At 42.9% G+C, this 25690-nt stretch overlaps 2 protein-coding genes and 1 long non-coding RNA gene across 5 annotated transcripts in view; 2 read left to right on the top strand and 1 right to left on the bottom strand.

The window, feature by feature from the left end:
• The window catches only part of LOC138786289 (phospholipid-transporting ATPase IC-like), a 46530-nt gene extending 31358 nt beyond the window's left edge, over positions 1-15172 (top strand). Inside the window, exons 10-28 of the mRNA XM_069963176.1 lie at positions 603-761; positions 1219-1307; positions 1665-1861; positions 2529-2737; positions 4303-4346; positions 4821-4977; positions 5062-5253; positions 5616-5728; positions 6294-6458; positions 6544-6655; positions 7237-7312; positions 8116-8248; positions 8839-9127; positions 9349-9572; positions 10354-10437; positions 10551-10796; positions 10997-11135; positions 13244-13374; positions 14491-15172. Of these exons, the coding sequence (XP_069819277.1) occupies positions 603-761; positions 1219-1307; positions 1665-1861; positions 2529-2737; positions 4303-4346; positions 4821-4977; positions 5062-5253; positions 5616-5728; positions 6294-6458; positions 6544-6655; positions 7237-7312; positions 8116-8248; positions 8839-9127; positions 9349-9572; positions 10354-10437; positions 10551-10796; positions 10997-11135; positions 13244-13374; positions 14491-14715 (2984 nt within the window). The 3' untranslated portion in view covers positions 14716-15172. The remainder of the gene's footprint in view (positions 1-602; positions 762-1218; positions 1308-1664; positions 1862-2528; positions 2738-4302; positions 4347-4820; positions 4978-5061; positions 5254-5615; positions 5729-6293; positions 6459-6543; positions 6656-7236; positions 7313-8115; positions 8249-8838; positions 9128-9348; positions 9573-10353; positions 10438-10550; positions 10797-10996; positions 11136-13243; positions 13375-14490) is intronic.
• The window catches only part of LOC138786290 (uncharacterized), a 75217-nt gene extending 54941 nt beyond the window's left edge, over positions 1-20276 (bottom strand). For 2 of the 3 annotated variants that reach the window (XR_011362211.1, XR_011362212.1), the window contains exon 1: positions 20249-20271. This is a non-coding gene — a long non-coding RNA (uncharacterized lncRNA). Of the gene's footprint in view, positions 1-2359; positions 2445-20248 lie in introns of all 3 variants that reach the window. The other variant, XR_011362213.1, reaches the window with a different exon arrangement.
• Positions 20277-20332: 56 nt separating this feature from the next.
• Positions 20333-25690, top strand: part of ATP8B1 (ATPase phospholipid transporting 8B1) — a 53669-nt gene continuing 48311 nt past the window's right edge. The window contains exon 1 of the mRNA XM_069963175.1: positions 20333-20437. The gene's annotated coding sequence lies outside the window, so the exon portion shown is untranslated. The remainder of the gene's footprint in view (positions 20438-25690) is intronic.

The raw sequence follows: 25690 nt of genomic DNA, 5'->3' as shown, positions 1-25690 counted from the left end.
GAAAATCCTTCCGCTGTCAGGGTTGTTTAATGTGACTCTTATGACTGAGTCAGTCAGCCATGACTAGTGCACCTGCAAGGGCCAAGGATCACATTAAGAGTCCACAGGTTTACTGAGATTCTAGTTCTTAGACTTCGACCAATATCATTCTATCCTTACTTCCCCGCTCCTCTTTTTCACCGTCCCCAACAACAACTAGCCACCCCGGCTATAGCTCTAGTGGCCCAATACCGAATCTGTAACAGCCCTCTAAACCCACTGCCATTCTCCTTTGATGACTGGTGTCCTTTTATGTATTAGAATGGTTATTTTGCCTCCTCAGATAACAGATCTTTGGGGCAGCCTTTATATCCCGAGGGCACATGCCATGGTGGCGGGGGGTCTCATCCACAGTGACTGCCCATATCATCAGTGCATGCATGGGCACCTCTTCTGTATAACCCTACTATAGGAGCCAGACTGGTTCCAGAGATGGCATAAAGCCCCAGACACAAGATGAGGCCCTGGATACTCCTCTTGGGCTGCTATCCATCTTCCTCATTGGTCTACCCAATATTCATGGCATCTTGTGCTAATGGATACTTGTTTTATCCACCTCTCAGGGTTGGTTATATGTGAGGAGCCCAATAATCGATTGGACAAGTTTGTCGGGACGCTTTGCTGGAGAGGAGTGAGTTACCCTCTGGACGCAGATAAGATTCTCCTCCGGGGCTGTACCATTCGCAACACAATGTACTGCCATGGCCTGGTGCTTTTCGCAGGTAAGGTGCCCACCTTGACCATTTGTTGTTTTTTTTACTTCTTTCTTTTCTTTTCCTTTTCTCTTCTTTTCTTTCTTCATTTCTTTTTCCTTTTCTCTTCTTTTCTTTCTTCATTTCTTTTTCCTTTTCTCTTCTTTTCTTTCTTCATTTCTTTTTCCTTTTCTTTTCCTTTCCTTTCCTTTTTCCTTCTTTTTCTGTTGGCTGTGCCAGGTATTATAGTTGTGCTCCCTTGAATTTTGCAAAACCAGACACAGCTCATGGATGGAAAATTTTCATAATATTGGGCACCCCCTTTCATTTTTGTATCTTGCCCAAAATTATGATTGAAAAATATCTTTTGAGTTATTTAACTTGAGATTCATGGTGAAACATGCTTATGTTTATAAGCATAAGCTTTATTTTTTATTGCTTTATGCTTTATTTTTTTGTTTTATTGACTTTATGTATTTATTTTTAGGTGCTGACACAAAAATTATGAGGAATAGTGGGAAGACCAGGCTGAAAAGAACTAAAATTGATTATCTGATGAATTACATGGTCTACACAGTAAGTGTATAAGAACATAAAAACTTATCTGTGATCATGGGCTATAACTCTATGGTAGGGAAGTAGTCCTATAAATGGCAAGAGATACAATAATACAAATAATGAAGAAATAATGTATAAATAAATAAATTTAAAGAAACAATTTAGTAATACAAAAAAAAAAATGAATATATATATATAGAGAGAGAGAGAGAGATTGTATGTATGTATGTGTATTGGGTTTTCCATATGGTATCCTCTTTTCTAAACTTGATAAAATGACACGACTCCTAGCTAATACATCCACGTATATCTATCTGTGTACATACAACTACATAAAGCTGTAACTCCAACAATGTAATGTCCTGTCTCCATTAGATCTTCGTTCTCCTGATCCTGGCATCGGCTGGCCTTGCTATTGGACAGACGTTCTGGGACGCAAAGCTGGGTCTATCCAACGTATCGTGGTATCTGTATGATGGGAATGATTACACCCCCTCTTATCGAGGCTTCTTGGCCTTCTGGGGTTACATCATTGTTCTCAATACCATGGTACCCATTTCTCTCTATGTGAGGTGAGATCCCAAACTTTATTTTTTTCGATTATTACACTTTGGGCTTCAAGATATTTGCATAATTTCAGTGAACGGGCGTAGTCGCGGTTGCTTAGACTCCAGTTGATCAATAGAATGAACCAGGAGAAGCTCCTAGCTGATCTCTTCTCTCCCTATCTTTCTGCAGGGGATGGATTCTGTAATAAGGCTATGAAGCCTGACTCCTGAGAGAGATTTTTGAGCACTTCTCTCAGATAGGCCTTAGATTTTATAATGCCTCAGACAGTGCTTTCTGGTTATACCCAAATAACAGTTATAGTTGGCCATATGTGTTCCCTAAATGTCCATATTGTACTGTGCTGCCACCACAAGTCACAAAAATATAATGTACACCGCCATATAATAAAAATACTACCCCAGTGCTCACAAAATGACCACATACAGTAACCACATAGCTGCGCCATATGTGACGCAATGGAATTACGCTGCTATACATTATCTAAAGTAATAGTCACCTACAATATTAAGATATTATTTGGAGGTCACAGGCTTCAGGTGCCGGATCATCTCAGGTGCCCTCTTTAGGACCGGCAGTAGATGCGACCTGTGTGACCACAATGGAGTATGATTAAAATTTTAAATAAAAATTTTAGCAATATATAAAGTTTTCTTTTTTTAAATTCTCTAGTGTGGAAGTGATTCGTTTGGGACAGAGTTACTTTATAAACTGGGATCTTCAGATGTATCACAGCGATAAGGATACACCGGCCAAAGCCAGAACAACGACCCTGAACGAGCAGCTGGGACAGATCCAGTACATCTTCTCCGACAAAACCGGCACACTGACCCAAAATATCATGACCTTCAAGAAATGTACCATTAATAGTGAGACCTATGGTATGTTCCTTAAATAACTATGGGTGACATGTTAAAACCTCTACTCTTGTCATATTTTCTTTTCCTTAGAAGAGTCCATGCATTTAGTTTATGCTTTTGTCTCATCATGGCCAATTAGACTCCAGACCTCTTCTACCTCTTAATAATTACACAAAACACGGCTATGCGTTTTAAAAATTACATAATTTTATTGACACGATTAAAAAATCTCATGACATGTAATAGTGTAAAAAGGATCCAGCAAAGACAAACAGAAACCACAGTATTACGGTCAAATAATCACACAATCAAGTATGGGCAAGCGTCTACAGGGCATAAATATCAGCACATGCAGAGTATCCACATGGCCTGAGGGCTGCTAAACGCAGACTTGCATAACCTGAGGATGTCTATCTAAGATGGAAAGTATAAATATCCCTTACCCATAGTGGAGTCTGGCGTCTGTAACCCCGACGCACGTTTCGCGTAAGATCGCTTTCTCAAGGGGCGTAAGATCGCTTTCTCAAGAAGCGTTAAGATCGCTTTCTCACGCCCCTTTCTCAGACCCTGTGCTTACTCTTCCCCCCCCCCCCCCCCCCCCCCCCCCTTTGCTTTCACCTTCTCCCCATTCGCTTATCCTCCCTTATTTACTCTTCCTCACTACTTAGGGCCCTATTCCACGGGACGATTATCGTTTTCATAATCATTAATGATAAACGATCCAAACGACCGCTATTACGAAAGACCTGAAATTGTTCACCCATTTACATGGAAAGATAATCATTACTTACGATCGTTCTTGTCGTCGCTATTGCGTACGTCACTACTGCGAACGACCGAACAACTTCTTATTCAATGCGAACGATTTGCGAACGAGCAACGATAAAAATAGGTCCAGGTCTTATTAAACGGTCGTTAGTCGTTAACTGCTATTCAACTGAACAATTATCGTTTAGATTATCGTTAAATCATTTGAATCTAAACGATAATTGTCCGATGGAATAGGGGCCCTTACTCTTCCTCCTCCTCTCTGCTCACTCCTACTCATCCTCCCCTTTGCTCTCGCTTTCTCCCCTCCCCTCCCCTTTTCTTTTCTTTTCTCCTTCTCGATGCTTACTCTTCTTCCTTCTCTTCGCTTACTCCTCCTTGTGCTCTGTCTACTCATTTTCCTCTTTGAGTTCATCTCCTCCCCTTTGCTTATTTCTCTTTGATTACTCCTCCTCCTCTTTGCTTCCTCTTACTGCTCTTTTTTTTCTTTGCTTAGTTCTTTTTCTCTCTGCTTATTCCTCCTCCTTCGATCGGCCATCTCCTCCTCCTCTTCTTTGCCGCCACATCCTCCCCTTTGCGCACTCCTTTCTTTTCTCCTGCTCTTTGCTTTCCTTCTCCTCCTCCTGTTTATTCCTCCTCCTTCCATCTGCCTACTCATTCTCCCCTTTGCCTTAACATCCTTGCCTTTGCTTACTCCTCCTTTCTTTTCTCCACCCCTTTGCTTACTCCTCTTCCTCCTTTCTATATGAACTGTTATATAATAGTAGGAGCCCTGGTCTAATATGATTATGGAAATAACTGTGAATAACTGTTTTTAGGTGACCAAAGACAAGAAGCTGGAAACAAGGCGACCTATAGTGAGGTAGGTCATCCCCAATGTCTGCTTTAACCAGAGTTCTACCTGTCATTCAACTATAGAACCGTACTGTTAATCCATCCTTATCCTGCAGTGCAAAGTCTCCAAATATTTAGTGTCTTCAGCTTCTATGCAGAATTATGTATGTTACATGGTTATGGTTACATCCTACAGTTCTGTATTATTCTATTCTGCTGTCTATAGACTATAGAACAATGTTACCACAGGGTCAGACTACATATGTTGTGTTTGTAGTCTGTCACCATAGAAACACATAAGGAGTTGTGTAAGCAAAATGACAGGGTATTTCTAAAACGTGCTACTTGCAAAGTTGCTTTGTTCTACTTCTTAGAGGGTTGTACAATATTAATTTCAAATTAGTAACTAGTGTAGGACTGCTATAAGTAATATGATTGCACATGGTATTGAGAGTACATAGGTATTAGTTAACACTTGACTCTTTCTGTCCTTGACCTGCAGCTGGTAGACTTTAGCTGGAATCCTCTAGCCGACCCAAAGTTTACATTTGGGGACCATTTCCTGATTGAACAAATCCGTTCAGGGAAGGATCCCGACGTCCGCCTGTTCTTCAAACTTCTCGCCTTGTGTCATACGGTGATGGTGGAGAGAACGGAAGGTACCATTACTTTTTCATATATAGTAGATGAGGTTATTGCACATGGTTTTTCGAGCGTATTGAACTTTGCCATTTTGGTTATAGGTGGTGAATTAGTCTACCAGGCGGCATCTCCGGATGAAGGGGCCTTGGTGACGGCTGCCAGGAACTTTGGCTTTGTGTTTCTGTCCAGAACCCAGAGCACTATTACTATCAGTGAACTGGAGAAAGAAGTCACCTATGAAGTTCTCGGTATCCTGGATTTTAACAGTGACCGAAAGCGCATGTCTATAATAGGTAAGTGATAACGGTGTATTTGCTTGCAGCCAGTACCTCCTTTCTTCTCATGCCTGCTCCTCCATAGGAAAAGTAATCTATTTTATAAGAGAGATGTGTACAGAGGTTGTATAAGATTTCAGGAACTTCTCTCTTCCCACAGAAGAAATAGCGCCACCCTTAATCATGGTTGTGTTCGGTATTGCAGCAATAAATTAATAATAGACTCTGTCCAGTTAATAGGTGTAAAGGGTTCTGGAATTCTTGGCTCCCAGCATGAAACTGGATATGGAGTGAATGATATAGCTTGCAGTAGCCATTGGTCTCGTGCTGGATTGTAATATATTCATAATGTTAATTATTTCTTCTCTCCTTGCTTACAGTGCAGGAACCAAGTGGAGACATCAGACTGTACTGTAAAGGGGCAGATACGGTTATCTATGAGCGTCTACACCCCAATAACCCCATTAAAGATTCTACCCAAGAGGCTCTTGATGTGAGTTTTGCCCATATCTAGGATTTTTTTTTACCAACATCCTTTTATATAGTGACAAGGAGTTGAATAGAAAGCCATATCTATGTATGCTTATCTGCCTTATATAGGCCTTCTTAATGAAATACTCTGTCCCAGCCTACACAGCAAAGCTGACAATAGAGTTGCAGAAAGCAAGATGTCCCTATCCCTATTATTTGACATAGTAACACTCCTGGCCTAACGGAGTCTCATTCAGATCAATGGGGTGGTTGAATCTGCACTGATCAGATAGGTTAACTAGATAAACCACCAAGCTCACAAACACACACACACACACACACACACACACACACACACACACACACACACACACACACACACACACACACAGATAGATATTATAAAGCTAACAATTAAGAATTGTCAGCTTGTTTTATGATGCCTGTTTGTTAGAAAGTTCCCTTGAAAATAAGCTGACCCTTCAATGATGAGCTGTAATCTGCCTGTTTCATTTCCCTGCAGCACCCCCACAGGAGAGGGGAAGCATTACACCATCCATGTAATTCTGCTCTATTACTACCCCTAGGTATTCGCCAATGAGACTCTTAGAACCCTGTGTCTTTGCTACAAGGACATCAGCCATGCAGAGTTTCAGAGATGGAATAAGAAGTACCAGGAGGCCAGTGTGTCCATGACCAACCGGGATGAGGCTCTGGATAAAGTATATGAAGAGATAGAGACTGACTTAGTGGTATGTTCCTCCTAAGGAAATGCAAATTTTCTGTATTGTTTTTTTTTTCTGCTATATTTTCTGACCTATCGTCATATTGTTCCAGCTGCTGGGAGCCACCGCCATTGAAGACAAGTTGCAGGATGGTGTGCCACATACAATCTCTAAACTTGCCAAAGCAGATATAAAGATTTGGGTGCTTACAGGAGATAAGAAGGGTAAGTAAAGCTATTCTGTGACTATTTGTGCTGCCATGTCCATATATTGAAGTTAAACTGTAAGTAATCGTTACGCTAAAATTTGCTTATATTTGGGCACCACAATACAAGAGTAAAATGAATTGCAATTCAGTAATGTTAAAGTGTTTTTTTTCTACACCCACCACCCCACCAATCGGCTGCTTGCCAGAGCCACTGTTTGCACTTACACAGAGAACACAGGCAAAAGTAGACAGCGCCGTATATTGTTTAGTGGCTGTGCTAGAGTACTGCAGCTCAGCCACCAAATGGGAATTAAGCTACACTACCCTAGCACGTCCACTACAAAATGTATGGAGCTGTCTGCTTCCAGCTCTTGTTTGTCTGCAGATTGGACTCCATTTTCAATGTGACAGGTGCCCTCTAACGGAAACAGTACATTTTTGTTACCCCTTGTTTGCTGATTTCTTCTATTGACTTTAGTCCCAATGTAATAAATTGCTCTTCCTATCAACACAAGGCCAGATGCATTCATTTCATAATAACATAATATATTATATGTACGTATAGTAGTCACAATTTTTTTCTTCTCTTTGTTTCAGAAACCGCAGAGAATATTGGCTTCGCCTGTGAGCTTCTAACGGATGAGACAAAGATTTGCTATGGAGAAGACATTAAGTAAGTCGCCGCTCTGGAATAGATTGTTCTCTAAGACGTCATCTTGATTTATTGGAGTGTTCTCATTGTACCATTAGTCTAAAATTTTTAATCTCTTTGATTATTTCTGTTTTAGTAACTAATTGTATTCTACATGAGATTACAAGACACACTCCTTTGCCAAGAGTAATGACAGCACCTACTTTTAGTTTTTTTAAGGTTTATTCCAGGTTTTTTAAGGTTTATTCCACCTTAATTGAGGGCTGCATAAACTAGTGACATAAATGCAGAACAGATCGGTATATTACATACATCATTCTGGTTAGCTGTTCACCTAATATGCAGGAGAATAGGATTCTTGCCCCCCCCCCCCCCTGCCCTCCAGCTGCTGATTAACAGGTGACTGCCTATACACAGCATAAATAGATAACTGCCAATCAGCAGCTGGTGGGCGGAGTTTTCTGCTTCTCATGAATATCCAGGACTACTGAGCTCATGCACATAATGGAGAGGACTACTTATTGTCCATGTTATTTAGGAGGATATCTCTGGATCAGCTGCACAGAACAATGTAAGTGATACATCATTCTGTTCAGCTTCTCTGTCACTAGTTTGTTACCCTTAGATAGGACACCATAAACCTACTGACAGATGCGCCATAGGGACATTCAGAGAAGCTCCATGAAGATCGCTGCAAGCTGGGGAGTGAAGCACTTAAACACTTGCTTCTCCCTCCTTGTTCTACTAACCCAATACTGACCAAATTGGATTTATACTTCTTCCTGTCCACATAATATCTCACTAGCCATGTATCTGCTCCCTAGTGCTCTGCTGCAGACCCGGATGGAAAATCAGAAGAACCGGACTGGCGGTAACTCGGGGAAATGTGCCAATAACCTCAAACCCTTCTTCCAGACGGATGAGAAACGATCCCTAATCCTGACCGGTTCCTGGCTGGTATGTCACAGACGTTTGATAATTGGGGGTGTACATAGGAATGGAGGGACCATATGACAAATATTGCATTGGGCTCTCTTATGGTTCTGGTTGGCGCCAACTCTCAGAACAGGAGATACTTATTGGTCAGCAGGGGCAGAGTTCTAGAAGTTGTAGAAGTGGTGGTCACCCCCCATGAAGGTTAAGGTCAGGTTCGCATTTGTGTCAGACCTCTGTTTCCAATTTTGGACAAAAACAGCTGAAAGCAGCATAAACCCAACGGACCCAATTATAGTCAATGGGATATGTTGGTGTCCATGCAATAAGACCATCCGGTTCTGTTTTCCGGTGTTATATGGAATTTGCAACTGAGGCTGGAACCAATGCAAATGGGAACTTGGCCTAAGTTGGATTCTTTAATGTCAACTGGAAGTTTCCAACACTATTTCAGTGTCTGTATGGGCATTATACAATACTGTAGGGAGCATAGCATTATAGGAGCTCAGCCAGACTGATAGGGGCGGGGCTGTCAGCACAGTGTCGACAGATTCCAGGAACCACCAGAAGAATTCTTGAAGTCTTGAAAATAAAATATATTACTTTGTCTCCAGAATGAAATCCTTTTAGAAAAGAAGAAAAAGAGGAAGAAGCGTCTAAAGCTGAAATTCCCCAGAACTGCCGAGGAAAAAGAGAAGGATTTGCTAGAGAGAAGGAAGACCTACGCCATAAAGGAACAGCGACAGAAGAACTTTGTAGACTTGGCCTGCGAGTGCAGTTCTGTCATCTGCTGTAGGGTAACGCCGAAGCAAAAAGCCATGGTGGTGGACTTGGTGAAGAAATACAAGAAGGCCATAACGTTGGCTATTGGGGATGGTGCAAATGACGTCAACATGATTAAAAGTAAGATGTATGCAATAACCAGAAGGGAGAGCTTTACAAAGATCTGAGGTCATACACCTGCAGCCACCACTAGGGGGAGCATATGGCACAATGATTTATTACAGAGCTTAATGTACAGTATGTTTTGTATGCAGCGAGGGCCCCTAGTGGTGGCAACAGGCAGACAGAATTCTGGTTAAATGTTCCTATCATAATCCATATCTACTATTGTTGTTCCTCAGCTGCCCATATAGGAGTCGGTATAAGTGGACAGGAGGGGATGCAGGCTGTGATGTCCAGCGACTACTCCTTTGCTCAGTTCAGATACCTCCAGAGACTCATTCTAGTCCATGGCCGCTGGTCGTACATCCGCATGTGCAAGTTCCTGAGCTTTTTCTTCTACAAGAACTTTGCGTTTACATTGGTTCATTTCTGGTACTCCTTCTTCAATGGATTTTCCGCACAAGTAAGTTAAACTTCCTAATTCTCTCTGTTCTGTATGGTAATGTACTGTTATAGAAAAACATGGCTGCCTCCTTCAAGGACCCGTGCCGCACATGGCGATGGGTAGAAACTAGTGGTTCAGCTCAGCTCCATTGTAGTTAATGGAGCTGATCTGCAATACCATAGGCAACCTGAAGACTAGAATGGCGCTCTTTTTAAAGCTGCCAGGTGCTGCAAGTCTGTTATGTAGTATACCATAAACAGCGGTCTGTATTCTGCATAATAGAGGGAACCCATACATCCCGGTTATTATTGGATTGCCATTATTCCATTAAAGGGGTGTATCCAGCAAAAATGTTTTTCTTTCATAAAGTTATGCAGATTTGCAAATTACTTCTATAAAAGAAAATCTAGTTTTCCAGTATTTATCAGCTGCTGTATGTCCTGCATGAAGTGGTTTATTCTTTCCAGTCTGACACAGTGCTCTCTGCTGCCACCTCTGTCCATGTCAGGAACTGTCCAGAGCAAGAGAGGTTTTCTATGGGGAGTTGCTACTGCTCTGCACCGTTCCTGACATGGACAGAGGTGGCAGCAGAGAGCTCTGTGTCAGACTGGAAAGAATTTACCACTTCCTGCAGGACATACAGTAGCTGATAAGTACTGGAAAACTTGAGATTTTTAAATAAAAGTAAATTACAAATCTGAATAAGTTTGGATCAAAAAAAAAATCACCCCTTTAAAAATAATAATATTACCGTATTCCATCTAAAGCCGCTCATCTGATTATTGCTTTATTCTTACAGACTGTATATGAAGATTGGTTTATTGCACTTTACAATGTCCTCTATACCAGTCTCCCTGTCCTCCTTGTTGGCCTGCTGGATCAGGTAAGTCCCAATGCCTTGTTCATATCTATAATTTCTAATGGGGTAAATGTCCGGGATGTCTGGCAGCTTCTTATCCTCTGGGTCTGAAGCCTCACTACCTCCTCTTCCTCCAGGACGTCAGTGACAAGCTGAGCCTACGCTTCCCGCGATTATACATCCCCGGCCAAAAAGATCTGTTGTTTAACTACAAGAAGTTCTTCCTGAGCCTGTTCCATGGTGTGGTCACCTCTCTGATCATCTTCTTCATCCCGTACGGGGCGTTCTTGTTAACCATGGGGCAGGACGGTGAAGCGCCATCGGATTACCAGTCCTTTGCTGTCACCACGGCCACCGCTCTAATCATCACTGTCAATTTTCAGGTAAGATTAATGTAAACGTATGGGTGTATACTGCATCATATGGATGTATAATATAGTAATCTTCACTACTCATTGACACCACTAGGAGGAGCTCTGTATACAGCTCCTTTTTTTAGGATAATGGGAGCCATATACAGCTAGTTCCAGCAGGAGGACCCCTTTATGCCAGTCTCATTGCCCTGTATCTTCTCTCTTTACAGATTGGTCTGGACACCTCATACTGGACCTTTGTGAACGCCTTCTCCGTTTTTGGAAGCATTGCCATCTACTTTGGGATAATGTTTGATTTGCACAGTGCCGGGATCCATGTTCTCCTACCATCTAAGTTTATATTCACAGGTGAGTCTAGTATTGTATATTACATGATATAGATTTTGGGGGAGATTTATCAAACATGGTGTAAATTAAAACTGGCTCAGTTGCCCCTAGCAACCAATCAGATTGGAACTTTCATTCAAAGTGGAATCTGATTGGTTGCTAGGGGCAACTGAGCCAGCTTCACTTGACACCATGTTTGATAAATCTCCCCCTTTGTGTTCTGATCTATGTGTGGGCTTCTAGGTTTTCTGGCTATAATTGATTGAATTTTGGCCTATCCTCAAGATCTATACCAGAATAATGGGGTGCTGAGGCCGGGCAACCCCCAACAATCAGCTGTTTTGTGGGGTTAAATTGGCCAAATCTAAGCAGTGATAAGGACCAGAAGCAGAGAACTCTATCACCACCTAGTGGTTGTACCAGGGTACTGCAGCTTAGCTCCCATGAACTTCAGTGGTCGTCGGCCGTAGCAGTAAAGTTGATTGGTGGGGTACCAGGCACCAATAAATTTTGGCTGGAAACCCCTTTTCACCTAGGGGTCCTCCTGTCTGGGTTAAGTGGAATGGGTAACAACTCAGTTTTATACAGTCACAAATAGAAATTAGACCTAAAGTTTCTCTGAATGAGTGCCTGACTTTCCAGTGGAGTCCTATAGGCCATCCAGTGGAGTCCTATAGGCCATGCAATGCTCCATGGGTGGAAACAAATAGTATGCTCTTCTCTGAGCTTGCTCTCTGGTGCCACCTATTGGAAGCAGTGTTTCTCCATTGCAAAGTTCAGAATGCTCCCCCTTTGGACTTTTGGGGTTGTTTTGTCGTGGAGGCCAGGAGTGGCAGTACCCATCTCCGGACACACGGGCACCAGTTCTTTCATAGAACAGTAGTGAGGGTGCAGGTACAGGGTGCTGAGCAAGAGATGACAAGGGAGTCCAAGGCTTAACCAGAAGTTGAGGTTTACTTAGGAACTTCAGTGCAATATAGAATACGACAAACTGCACATGGCTGCTAGTGCAAAAATAGGATAACAACAATACAGTAGAGACTTGAGGTAGATAGAAGAAAAGGCTTGTGTGTGAGGGTAGTATAGGGTGCAGAGCAGGAGCCCTTGCCTAATTAGTAGAAGTACTCTGCCTGGATGTGTGTAGAATAGGTACTACATTTAGATATCTGTGTATCTGATCGCCTCCTTCCTACACAAATTTGGAGACCGACATGTGCGGTAGTACAAGTTCCAGGTCTCAGGGTGGAGCTCCCACTGAAGATTTTCCTAAGTGGACAAGCATATGTCAGTAAGGTACTTCAGCCCATAGCAACTTTGCCTTGCTGGGGAGCAGTCCCTCTGCCTTTCTTTACGGGGTGACTGTCCTGACTGAAAGAATCCTCGGCATAGACAAGGGTGGTCCTAATGTCCCAGTTACCCCACCTCTAGGGCTTAGCACTGCATAGTGCAGGTATCCAGGAACAGGTCTGATCTCTTCCCTAGCTATACCACAACTACTTAAGGCTGCATTCCCAGTGTAAACAGGGTAGAGTGTGGTCACCTGTGATTGGTTGGACAACATAACATAGATTAAAGGGGTTATCCAGCGCTACAAAACCATGGCCACTTTCCCCCCTCTCTTGTCTCCAGGTCAGGTGCGGTTTGCAATTAAGCTCAATTTACTTCAATGGAACGGAGTTTGAAACCCCACCCAATCTGGAGGCGAGAGGGGGAAAAGTGGCCATGTTTTTGTAGCACTGGATAACTCCTTTAAACCTTTGTAGGACTGCAGCTGTGCCTAGGGGGTGAAAAGAGACACCTAGTGGCTGGAGAGGAAAATACAGCTGCCAGCACTTGGCGTGACACCTGAGAGAGCTACATTCTGACAGGTGGTTAGAACCTAGTGAAGCCTTTAGTGGGACACTACATCAATGCATATAGATTTGTATAGCATTGAACTAGAGGAGTGCAATGTAACTCTGTACACAGTGAGCTCCCTCTGGTGGTGACCATGCCCCTGCCGTAGCACTTACTCTATGGTAGTCCATCACTGTATTCTGTATTTTCCCACTTTGTTGTAATAAATTTTGGCTGGTAGATGAGATTTGTTATACTATTCTTGTTCATTGATTCTTGTTCTTGCATTACAGGAGCAGCACCAAACGCTCTCAGGCAGCCATATCTCTGGCTCACCATAATCCTTACGGTGGCAATATGCTTGCTTCCTGTTGTTGCATTAAAGTTCTTGTCCAAGATCGTGTGGCCTTCAGAAAGTGATAAAGTAAGTATTCTGCCTTTTGTCTAGAGCCTTTTTCTGTAGTGTATTGGAATATAACACATACTACGCAATAGAAGTGGGAATGGTTACAGCAGCTGGGTAGGAGTGTGTTGAATGTGCAGCAGGCAGTGAACTGTCCAGTCTAGTATTGATAGAGCAGGGTTATGGATGGGGGCACAATACCCTTGTCCAGTCTGGTCTTGGGGATGATGACAGCAACTAAACAGGAACTGTAGAAGGCCATGTCTTAGCCTATCATCATTGTCAGTGTAATGTAGTGAATAGGGTCAATGCAGCCTGCAGCCACTGAGATGATAAGAATAAGGACGGCAGAAGGAGATGAATGTTTTATCCTGTGGAAGGCAGTGACCCGTCCACTCATGAAGATAGTGTGAACAAGGGCTGTATGTGGTCAGGGGAATAAAATGAATGAACATGGATGAGAATACAATGCTTTAGCCATTGGGATCACAACAATGATGACAGCAGAAGATGAGTGTGTTGACTTTGCAGCATGCAGTGAAGTGATTGCTTATAGAAGTAATGTAGTAGGAAAAAGGCTGCACGCTAGGGAAGTGTCATGAAGTGGATGAAACTGGCCCATTGACATGGATGGGGATAGAGCATCCTGTAGCCCTTGAGATGATGGGAATCCTGAAAACAGAAGGAGACAACTATGTTCAGTTTGTGGAAGGCAGTGACCTTTCCACTTGTGAGGATGGTGGTGAGAAGGTCTCCATATGAAAAGAAGTGAATGGGTACACAAAAATCTGTAGCCAATGGGATTGAAAGTATGATGATGACAACAGCAGAAGAGGAGTATGTTGTCTTTGCAGCATGCAGTGACGTCTCCACTACTACAGTTAGCAGACAGGGAAGTTCACATTACAGGGAGTATCTGAAAGTGGGTGGAAATGGAAAAACCTTGGCCCAGCAAATCTTGGGGGTAATGGCAGCAGGAAAGTAGAATGGGTTTTCCTTGTGGAGAAAGTGACCTGTTTTCCTTATTTGCAGTAGGTGTATATGTCTTGTACATGTCAGTCTAAGGCAGTGAATACAACAATGATAAAAAAAAATTTTTTGTCATATACATGTTTTTTTTTTCTTCTCTTTTTTTAGATTAAAAAGAATCGTAAGAAATATAAACTTGAGGAGACTCAGTGGAGGCCGCGTGTCAGTACGATGAGACGGGGGGCGGCTGGCAGACGCTCGGCATACGCCTTCTCCCACCAGCGAGGATATGCCGACCTCATCGCCACCGGACGCGGCATCGCCAAAAAACGGGCTCCGCTCAATGCCGTATTTAACACGGAGGGAAATATACAGTCGGCAGGAACCATATGATAAATCCTTGACCTTGATTTTTATGACAGACACTTGCACAACGTTTTGTATATATTTTTTTTATAAACTGTTCCTCTCACTCAGGACGTTTTTTTTTTTTTTTAATGCAAACTGTACATGTAACCTGGAGACTACTCGCTTTACGGACTCGTCATCAGAACCCAAATATTTTTCAATATCACTTTTTTTTTTTTAAATACTATAAAGTCGGTCACCTTGGGGATTTAGGTGGGAACCAATCACTGACTTGCAGACATGCCACTTTCCTCCTCTAGGTGGCGTGGCAGGACTGGTGGCCATCGGACGAGCTTTGTATCTCTTATCCAGGGGGGACTTTTATGATGAGCACAGACGGCTGTGAATCCATTGTTTACGTTTTAGCCTTTACGTTATTTAATATTGTTAATAAACTGTAGAAAAAGTTTATTTTTGTCTTTAATAAAATGATTTCCTTAAAGCAGCGTCCACATCAATATACGTATGACATGAAAGTCAGAAAAAAATAGGTCTGCTTTTTGTCTTCTCAGAAACAGCGCCACCCTTGTCCATGGCTGGCTCTGGTATTGCAGCTCATCATCATTTCTTTAGTAAACGCTATATCCTTGAACGACTTGAATCCTTATGTAGAATTAAAGGGGTGATCCAGCTTTCTTCCAGAAATGGCAAAACTCTTGTTTTCCATTTGGGAGTGGAATTGTGGTTCAGTTCCATTGAAATGAATAGAGCTGACTTGTAATAACACCCATAACTCTGAGGGTGGTGCTGTTTTAGAGGAAAGCAGCTATTTTTTACTTAAAGGGTTATCCAGCGAAAAATCTTTTTCTTTCAAATCAACTGGTTTACAAAGTTATATAGATTTGTAATTTTCTTCTTTTTAAAAATCTTCAGTCTTCAGTACTTCTCAGCTGCTGTATATCCTGCAGGAAGTAGTGTAATCTTTCCAGTCTGACACTGTGCTCTTTGCTGCCACCTCTGTCCATGTCAGGAACTGTCCAAAACAGGAGAGGTTTTCTATGGGGATTTGCTACTGCTCTGGACAGTTCCTGTCTCGAACAGAGGTGGCAGCAGGGAGCACAGTGTCAGACTGGAAAGAATACACCACTTCCTGCAGGATATACAGTAGCTGATAAGTACTGGAAGACTTAAGATTTTTAAATAGAAGTAAATTACAAATCTATATAACTTTCTGAAACCATGAATTTGAAAGTTTTTTTTTCCCGCTGGTTAACCCCTTTAATTCTGGATAAACCCTTTAATTACACTCAAAGCTGAGAGATTGTTACAGTTGTATTCCCTGAGCTACATTTTACCCGATACATTGTAGGATACATTAGGATTAAGCTTATGTGGTTTTCTTGGCAGCTATATAATGCTGTGTATTCTTACCAACCAACTACAGCCTTGTTGGTAATAATGATGTCAACTTAAAGGGGTTATCTAGGATTAGAAAGACATGTCCGCTTTCTTCCAGAAACAGCGTCACTCTTGTCCTCCTTTTGGGTGTAGGTTTTTCAGCTCCATTCCATTAAAGTGAATGAGGCTGAACTGTAATACCGCACACAACCTGAGGATAGGGGTGGCGCTGTTTTTTGCTGTGATTTGTCTAATCCTTAAGTTTTCCAGTAAACACCTAAAAGGATTTCTTCACAGATATATTGATGATGCGTTCTTGTCTTATACCCATTATATCGCCATTGTTGTCCGCATACCCGTGCACACCCTCACCTTGGATGAAGGCACCTTCTGTCTTGAAGATTATGAGACACAAACAATACATGAGACATTCCTCTAATTCCTTTACTCCTCTGCTAACGACTAGAGACATTAAATTAAAGTGCAAAAAACAAGTTCTTCTAGATGACTGAGAGGAGTTCACTGGAGGCAAGGTGGCCGATGATACAATCCTGACACAGTGCACCATTGCCGCTCCTGACTCAACTCTTCTTTATTACTACTACCTATAATAATACTACTACTATTTTTTTTGTTACTACTTATAATAATACTACTACTATTTTTTTTGTTACTACTTATATTAATACTACTACTTTTTGTTACCACTACTATTACTTCTACTTCAGCTTCCCCTGCCTCACTGGCATCACTTCTGCTAGTATTACCACCACGGCTTCTGAGTTAGGGCCCTATTCCACCGGACGATTATCGTTCAGATTATTGTTAAATCGTTCGAATCTAAACGATAATCGTTCGGTTGAAATGCAGTTAACGATTAACGACCGAACGAGAAATCGTCGATCGCTTTATAAGACCTGCACCTATTTTTATCGTTGCTCGTTCGCAAATCGTTCGCATTGAATAAGACGTCGTTCACAGTAGATACGAATGCAATAGCGAAGAAAAAAACTATTGCAAATACGATCATAAGTAACGATTATCGTTCCATGGAAATAAGTGAACGTTTTCAGGTCTTTTGCAGTAGCGGTCGTTTGAGATTGTTAATCGTTAACGATTATGCGAACGATAATCTTCCAGTGGAATAGGGCCCTTAGGGTCCTATTACACGGCCCGATCAATACTGTAAACGAATGCCGATCTGGGAGATCAGTGCCCGTTCACTAAGCCTACTACACGGCTCGATAATCGTTTAGCAAGGGCTGCACGGACATCGTTAGCGATGTCTGTGCAGCCTTCACCTAAAGTTTTTACATTGCCTTTCCATGTTCCTGGTCTCCTCCTGCACTCTGCGTGTTTCCTCCCCGGTCCTGCACGCTGCAGCTTAACAGCGGCCAATCACTGGCCGCGGTGGACCGCTCTGAAGATGCGGAGGGCAGGAGAAGACCGGGAGCGTGGACAAGTAATGTAAACTGTTAGTTGAATCATCAGGCGAGGGCTGTGCATTGCTATTACACATAACTTCGGTCGGCAGCCAATGACTTTTAGGTCAGGACCTAAAGAAACGACAAGCCGATGATCGTTTCATCAGCTGATCATTGGCTCTATTGGTGCGTTTACACACACAGGAACAGACTATAAAGAGGGATCAGGTCATAAAGGAAAGACTGAGATTTCTCCTGTTTTCAAATACATTCCCGGCTTTGGCTTCCAAAATCTGTCAGATAAATCTCCCTGTGTAAACGCACCATATTACACGTTGATAATCGGCTGAATTAGGCCGATTCGGACAATGGTCGCACAGTGTAATAGGGCCCGTTAGGCTTATGCATTTGCGTTCATCCGTTTTTTTAAAGACTTCCTAAAGAACGGACCAAAACACATACGTTTTCTATTTTAGCATACACAAAAATGTGGTCGACAATGTTTTTGGATATGTTTTTTTTTTTTAAATGGATGCGTTTTGATCCGTTTTTTTATCCTTTGGAAGTCAATAGAAAAACTGATTTTCTTTTTTTTTTTGCATAAAACAGCCGATAATGGCTTACTATCCCCATCCCTCATTACAGCATTCAGCGACCCCTCAGTATATAACCGGGACATGTGATGCAAGTGGTTAAAGCATCTGGACCAGGGTGATGACTAGAGATGAGCGGACCTGGAGCATGCTCGAGTCGATCCGAACCCGAACTTTCGGCATTTGATTAGCGGTGGCTGCTGAAGTTGGATAAAGCCCTAAGGCTATGTGGAAATCATGGATATAGTCATTGGCTGTATCCACGTTTTCCAGACAACCTTAGAGCTTTATCCAAGTTCAGCAGCCCCCGCTAATCAAATGCCGATCGTTCAGGTTCAGATGGACTCGAACCCGAACCCGGTTCACTCATCTCTAGTGATGACGTCTACTTGGTTCTAGTGACCTATATATGTGTGTGATATCTGAGAGATAAGTGTATTGAACACTTTTTTGTTGTTTCGGATGTGTTGTATGTATCAGGCTTTACTTGAGCCCGAATTTGTATATATGTTTTTACACTTTAATGCATATTTGTATGAAGCTGTATAAAACAGTGAAAATAGGCGAATGGCAAGTGTCTTGTTTCCAAAAATACATTGACTTGGGGGTATAATATAATATAAATGATGTGATTTTTTTTGTTTGTTAGTTTTTTAGGTTTTATTTGTGTTTGTGGAAGGGGAGGTGTTAATATCACAAGCCTTGTTATAGACTTAAAGGGGTAGTCTAGCAAAAAAAAAAAAAAAAAAAAGAGTTATACAGATTTGTAATTTACTTCTATGTAAAAATCTCAAGTCTTCCAGTACTTATCAGCTGCTGTATATCCTGTAGGAAGTGGTGTATTTTTTCCAGTGTGACCCAGTGCTCTCTGCTGCCACCTCTGTCCATATCAGGAACTGTCCAGAGCAGTAGAGGTTTTCTATGGGGATTTGCTTCTACTCTGGACAGTTCCTGACATAGACAGAGGTGGCAGCAGAGAGCACTGTGTCAGACTGGAAAGAATACACCACTTCCTGCAGTATATATAGTAGCTTATAAGAAAGGGAAGACTTGAGATTTTTAAATAATAGTAAATTACAAATCTATATAACTTTCTGACACCAGCTGATTTGAAAGAAAAAAAAAATTGACATTTTTTTTTTTTTATACTGGGCCATTTATCGTCCAGGAGCACTGGTTAAAAACGCTCCTTCAGAGGATAATCGCTCTGTGTTTAAGTGACAGTGATCGGCTGAGAAGCGGGAAAGCGTCTGATCCTCAGCTGATCTTTCGGGCAGACTTCATTGTCCAAACATCATCCTGTGCAAACAGGGGTTTGTGTGGCTGATAACAATGAAGGCAAACTGACAGCACAGATACGTATATATGGGGTCTGGGACATGTATATAATCTTTGTGTCAGTTTCCAAATCACAAGCAGTGAACACTTACTATCCAGAATGATTGACAGCTGGAGGAGGCGGGGCCAGAAGATATCAGTACCATATACTAGGCTCTGTAGATAAGCATCGATCCAGCAGTCTGGGCTCAGGCAATGTAATCCAACTATTACCTATCACTTCAGGCTGTAATATGGAGGCAAAAATGCATCACATTTTGCCTAGGAAAGCTTTTAAAGGAGTTCACCAGGATCTGAAAAAAATATTACTACTTCCTCCCAGAAACAGCACCACACCTATCTCCAGGTTGACTCTGGTATTGCATCTTGTCTCCATTGAAGTGAATGGGGCAATGCTACATGCAACCTTTACACAGGGGTGGTGCTAGTATTGACTACTGTTTTTATTGAATTAGATACTATTATACTGTAAGTAGTGTTTTTACCCCCCTTGTTCTATCACAGGGATGGGGGAACCTTCAGCCCTCCAGCTGTTGCAAAACTAAAACTCCCATCATGACTGGACAGCTGAAGGTTCCATATCCCAGTTCCAGTACTACTTCCTTCTGTACTATGTGTAAAGTAATAGAACTCCAACCTCCAGGGTTGTCAGGTTTTACAGGTTTTTATTAGTTTTTGCCTTACATAGATTTATATGAAGCTTTGACCTCTATGGCCGCAGGCTATACAGACCTCGCCGCCTCTCTCTCTATTAGGAGACCAGATTACAATCCTAATCTCATGGCCTTAGTACAATCACGCTCCTATAATCTTGGGCTCTCCTACCTGTTGACGTCTTGTCTTCACCTCAAGGAAGAAGGAATGAGTGTGTGGAACTTGTTTGTCACACGAGTCACCACTGTCGTCCATCCAATCCCTGCTGACTGGTAGGCAGACTGAATGGACACACCTTCCGCTGTCTATACACCTGAGTGTTACTTATTCCACCACTACTCATGGGTGAAGACTCTCCAGGTAAGGCTTGGTGGACTTCTCGCTCTTTGTTGGGGGGCTACATCACTGATATATAAATGGTGGATCTAGCAGAGCTGAGTTGGTCATTCACTAGTGTTCATTGTTATATTATATCATGTGTTCTCTAGCACAGGACTGGTTAATCTCTTCTATCTTCATCGTACGCAAAATTGTGGGAAATGGCTAATTCAGCTCTGCTACATCTGTATGTTGGTATGTATATGTTGTTGTTTTGATAGCAACACCGAAAAGTTGTAAAATTTTGTAGACATAGTTTGGGATTTGGTCCCTAAAGGTATAAAGATTTATTATGGGGGTGGCTAAAGACCCCCTATACATTAGAACAGGATATCATGGAATAGATGTGTTGAATTTCAATGTCTAATCCTTTAGTTCTCGCTCAAGGTGTCTGGCAGCGGCTTATTCTTTACAATGTAAAGACACCTTAACCCTAGTGACCCCCAACTATCACTAGTAATGGGCAATGGTGCCAGAGAAAAGCAACCTGCTCCATCATCTGCTTTTGACTTAATTCCACTTTTTCCCTTGGATTTATTGACTTTAGCACTGGAGTATTGTATGTTTTGTGTTGCGGAACTGAAGAACCCAAGATGGAGCTTGCAGATAGTCAATGATTTGCATCTACCGCACTGAGTAAGAGATTTAGTCACCTTAGTTGTATATCGTTGTCTATTAGATAAGACGTGACGGTATCTTTTATTAGTTTATTGTCTTCCTGCCGTTAGAGTTTTACTCCAGTTTCCTGTAATTCTTGTTCTGACTGTATGATAGTTTAGTAATCCCTGGAACATACAACCTGTCTCTTGGGCTCCTATTTTAAAGTTTCTTTATTATTAAGAACTAGAATTGCTTTCTGATCTCCCTTTGGAGCCGTCATCTCTTATATGTATGGGAGAATGGGATCAGGGGCAATGGCAATAAAAGCACAACTTTGTGTCCACCAGCACACTAACTCCGACGTGTTTCTGGTGATTATTACGCTTATTCAGGGGGCTAAAATTGTGACCTGTGATGTTGGACCCAATAAAGCTGTGATTTTATTCCCATCAGAGCCGCACAGGACACTTTTTTTCTGCTTTCATTGACGTTGCTTGAAGTCACCTGCTCCTCTTCTTCTTGGGATAGCAGAGGGGTGACCTGGACGCTGTTTAACAATTACTATGGCTATTATAACTGTGTTGCTTCTATTGAGAACCATTTCTTTTGCCTTGTTTTATATGACTGGTTTGGGGTGATTAGACCGGGTGTCACCTTGGTTCATATTGCCAATGAAGCCTCTTACTCAGGAAGGATAAATACAGATCCTTAACCTGTAGATTCTGGTAGAAAATCTGTAACCGGTCCCATCCACCTGTCATGTGCCACGATGCTGGCGTCTGCTTACACAACAGACGCGTATTTCGGCACAGGGCACAAAAGGGGGGAAAGTGTCATGCAAAGAATTTTATCTGTAAAAGTTAGAATGACTTCAGTTCTTGGCTCAGGATCTGCCAGGGTTCCATTGTCCAAAACCCTGGAATATAGTGCGGGATCTACCAACACAGCCTCCAAACACAGATGAGAATGCAAGACTGAAGGTGCCACATGTACCCCCTGGACCCATGAGTCACCTTAGAATCCAGGCTCTGGGCCATTTGTCTGGATGATCATATAATAGGAATAGTTGTCACCTTATAGCTTCTCATTTTTCTCTTTATAATCTCCGGTAAGTATTAAATGTGCCCCCGTCCGTGGGCTGTCCACCCATCCTGTGCGCAGACACACTGATGCAGGACTCTAAAGTGATGAGCTTGTTCCTATCCCCTTTGTGTTGTCCCCTATAGTAAATGGCCCTTTGTGTAGCCCCCCCTATAGTAGATGGCCCACTGTGTATTCCCACTATAGTAGATGGCTACCTGTGTAGGTTTTCCTATAGTGGACCCCCTGTGTAGTCCCCCCTTTAACAGATGAATCCCTGTGTAGTCCCTCTATAACAGATGGCCCCTGTGTAGTCCCTTTATAAAAGATGGCTTCCTATGTAGTCCCCCCTTAACTAGATGGCCCCCTTTGTAGTCCTGCCCTATAGTGGACAGCCCCCTATGCAGTCCCACCCTATAGTAGATAGACCCCTGTGTAGGTCCCCCTATAGTAGATGGCCCCCTCCTATGTGGTCCACCTTTGCTACATGGGTCCCCATGATGATTTTTAAAAGATGTAGCAAAAAATAAAAATAAAAAAAACCTCACCTCCCACACACTCCCCCATTGCTGCAGCTCTCCTTCTGACTTCCGGCTGTCACTCAGGGTTCGGCACTTGCACAATTAAACAATGTGTGTGCTCAGGGATGGCCCTGCAGCTACAGGACAAGATCACATGTGGGCGGTTCACCCAGGAGCCTGAGGTGGCCACCAGATCCGCCTGGATTATAATCCACCACTGGGGTCACACTAATCCCCTTCATTTTGGAGATTTCCGTAACAAGAGGACAGCCCTGGGACAGCAATAGAAAAGCAGGACTGTCGTGCTGGATCTGGGACAGTTGGGAGGCATAGAGGGGTTAGAGAGGTAGCAGTTGTATCTGGGCCCTTGTGTCACTAAAAGGCGGCAGATGGTGGGTAGACTACTCTGTGCATCTTTTTCAGTAGGGCCCAGGAGCTGTAAGTTATGCCTCTGATGTCATATATTGTCATCTAATATATAGGCTATTAGTCAGCGATGCGTCCATGATGGCTGCTCCTGGTATGTTGTAGCACGTGTCATGGCTGCGATGCAATCATAGTAAATTGTGCCCTCGTAAATAATTAATAAGGGAATGAGTTCATGGCAGCGCCGTCTTCTAGGTGAGATGGGTTCAGTATAACGCTGAGGGTTTCTGTTTAAACTGCTCCCAACCAGCTTTATATTCTTCTCATACACGTAAAGCAATTCACACTAACAAATACAAAGACAATCCTGAGCCATCTGGTCACTAACTACCTGTCACAGCGTCCCTAGAAATCCAGGTGAAAGGACAGCTACCCCGCTCCTCATAACAAACACACAGTATCATGGCTCCCATAGGCCGGCACCACTTGTTCTTCCCCAGGATATATGTCCTGCATATGTCTTAAAGGGGTTATCCAGCGCTACAAAAACATGGTCACTTTCTTCCAGAGACAGCACTGCTCTTGTCTCCAGTTTGGGTGCAGGTTTCGTAACTCCGTTCCATTGAAGTGAATGGAGCTTAATTGCAAACCACACCTGAACTAGAGGCAAGAGTGGTGCTGTCTCTGGAAGAAAATGGCCTTGTTTTTGTAGCGCTCAATAACCCCTTTAAGGCTATGTTCACATGCTTAGGGTTTCACTTGCAATTATTGAATACAAAGCTGGGAACAGATCATACATGGAGGACATAAGCTTCTGCTTTTTCCGGATCCATCCCTGGATTTGTATTCAGTAATTGCAAATTAAACCTAACTGTGTGAACACAGCCTGAAGGGTCTGTGGCTGGCACCTGGCAAGGATAACAGAAGCAGCCTTTCTTCTTCCCGTTCCAGGCAATTTTCCCAGTTTGTGACATAGGAAGGCAGTGTTCACGGCATTGTTTAATTTATTTGCTTACATAATTAGTTACTAATTGATCATGCAGTTCCTCTAATTTTCTCTAAATTGACTGCCTGGGCTGTAGGCCTTGTGAATTGCATTACCAGGCTTCATCGTAGGTGTTTTTCTAGTCTTTAAGGAAAAGTTTGTCCAAAACAAAAAATTCAGGGCCAGCAGTGGGGTGTGGGAACGTAATAAATAATCTATACTTACCATGCCCCCATGTGTCACAGGCTCACTGTCCCCTGACTGGCTCCAGTTTCTCCCAGGTTCTGGTGTCGTCGTCGTCGCAACCTGGCAGGAAGGGCCAACTCAGCCAGTCAGTGACTGCAAAGAAGTCCCTGACTGGCTGAGCGGGCATTCCTGAGCCAGGTCATGATGTGGCAGGAGCAGAAGCTGCAGGAGGCTGACAGGGCTCCGTGAGCAGTGAAGCAGTGATACAAAACAGGGGCACAAGGACCAGTAGGTATCGATTCCTTATTATATTCCTACGTGCCCCTGCTGGATTTGGATTTTGGCCAACTTCTCCTTTAAGACAAGAAAAACACCTATGATGAAGCCTGGTAATGCTGATCACATGATGAAGCCTGGTTATGCCGATCACATGATGAAGCCTGGTAATGCTGATCACATGATGAAGCCTGGTTATGCCGATCACATGATGTAGCCTGGTAATGCTGATCACATGATAAAGCCTAGTAATGCTAAACACATGATGTAGCCTGGTAATGCTGATCACTTGATGAAGCCTGGTAATGCTTATCACATGATGTAGCCTGGTAATGCTGATCACATGATAAAGCCTGGTAATGCTAAACACATGATGTAGCCTGGTAATGCTGATCACTTGATGGAGCCTGGTAATGCTGATCACATGATAAAGCCTGGTAATGCTGAACACATGATGCAGCCTGGTACTGCTGATCACATGATGAAGCCTGGTTATGCCGATCAGCCTGTTAATGGCAATCACAGGAAGTAGCCTCGGATTGTTCTGCGCCACGACTGTCTTGTCCGCTCCTCTGCTGTCATCCATGCTTGTCCTTGAACTACTCGTGTCCTCTGGCATCTTCCTCCTCCTTCTGCTGCAATGACACTTCTGACCACTAGGGTGCACATGTGGCCATCTGCTCTGGATTTATAGAGGCAACTTGTCTCCATCTGCTACTGCCGTCTGCCAATCCAGGGGCACTTGCATCTATTTAAACCAGCTCTACTTGCCCCTCTCTGCCTGAGCATTGCTGCATTCTTGCACACATAGCGAAGATATCTGTATGCTGTTTCTGATGAATTGCTGTGTATCCTGACTTGTTCCTGTTCTTCGGACTTACCCCTGCCTGTACCATGTACCTCTCCTTTTGCCAACTCTGATTGTCAGACCACCCTCTAAGGCCGCCTGTCTTATTACCTGTCTAATCCCTGGCACTGTGCTGACTCTCCTGCTGACCACATATATTTGGCCTGTACCCCGCTGTCTTGCACAAACTCTGTCTTGTTTTTGGGGACCAGCTGCTGCTCACACCGGGACCACACTTGTGGAGCAACTTGGTGCCCTTTAACCACAGAAGTCCAGCTTCTGCATCCTGGAGTGGGGTAAAGGGTGAAAAGCTAGAGGGCACTTAGACTCCGCTTCCTGGTGTGACCCAAAGCCAAACCGGTTGAGTAGCACAG

This window comes from Dendropsophus ebraccatus, chromosome 3 (genome assembly GCF_027789765.1).
Source record: "Dendropsophus ebraccatus isolate aDenEbr1 chromosome 3, aDenEbr1.pat, whole genome shotgun sequence".
Taxonomy (NCBI): domain Eukaryota; kingdom Metazoa; phylum Chordata; class Amphibia; order Anura; family Hylidae; genus Dendropsophus; species Dendropsophus ebraccatus.
Note: the sequence above shows the minus strand (reverse complement) of the source record. Positions and strands in the feature narration are given on the sequence as shown.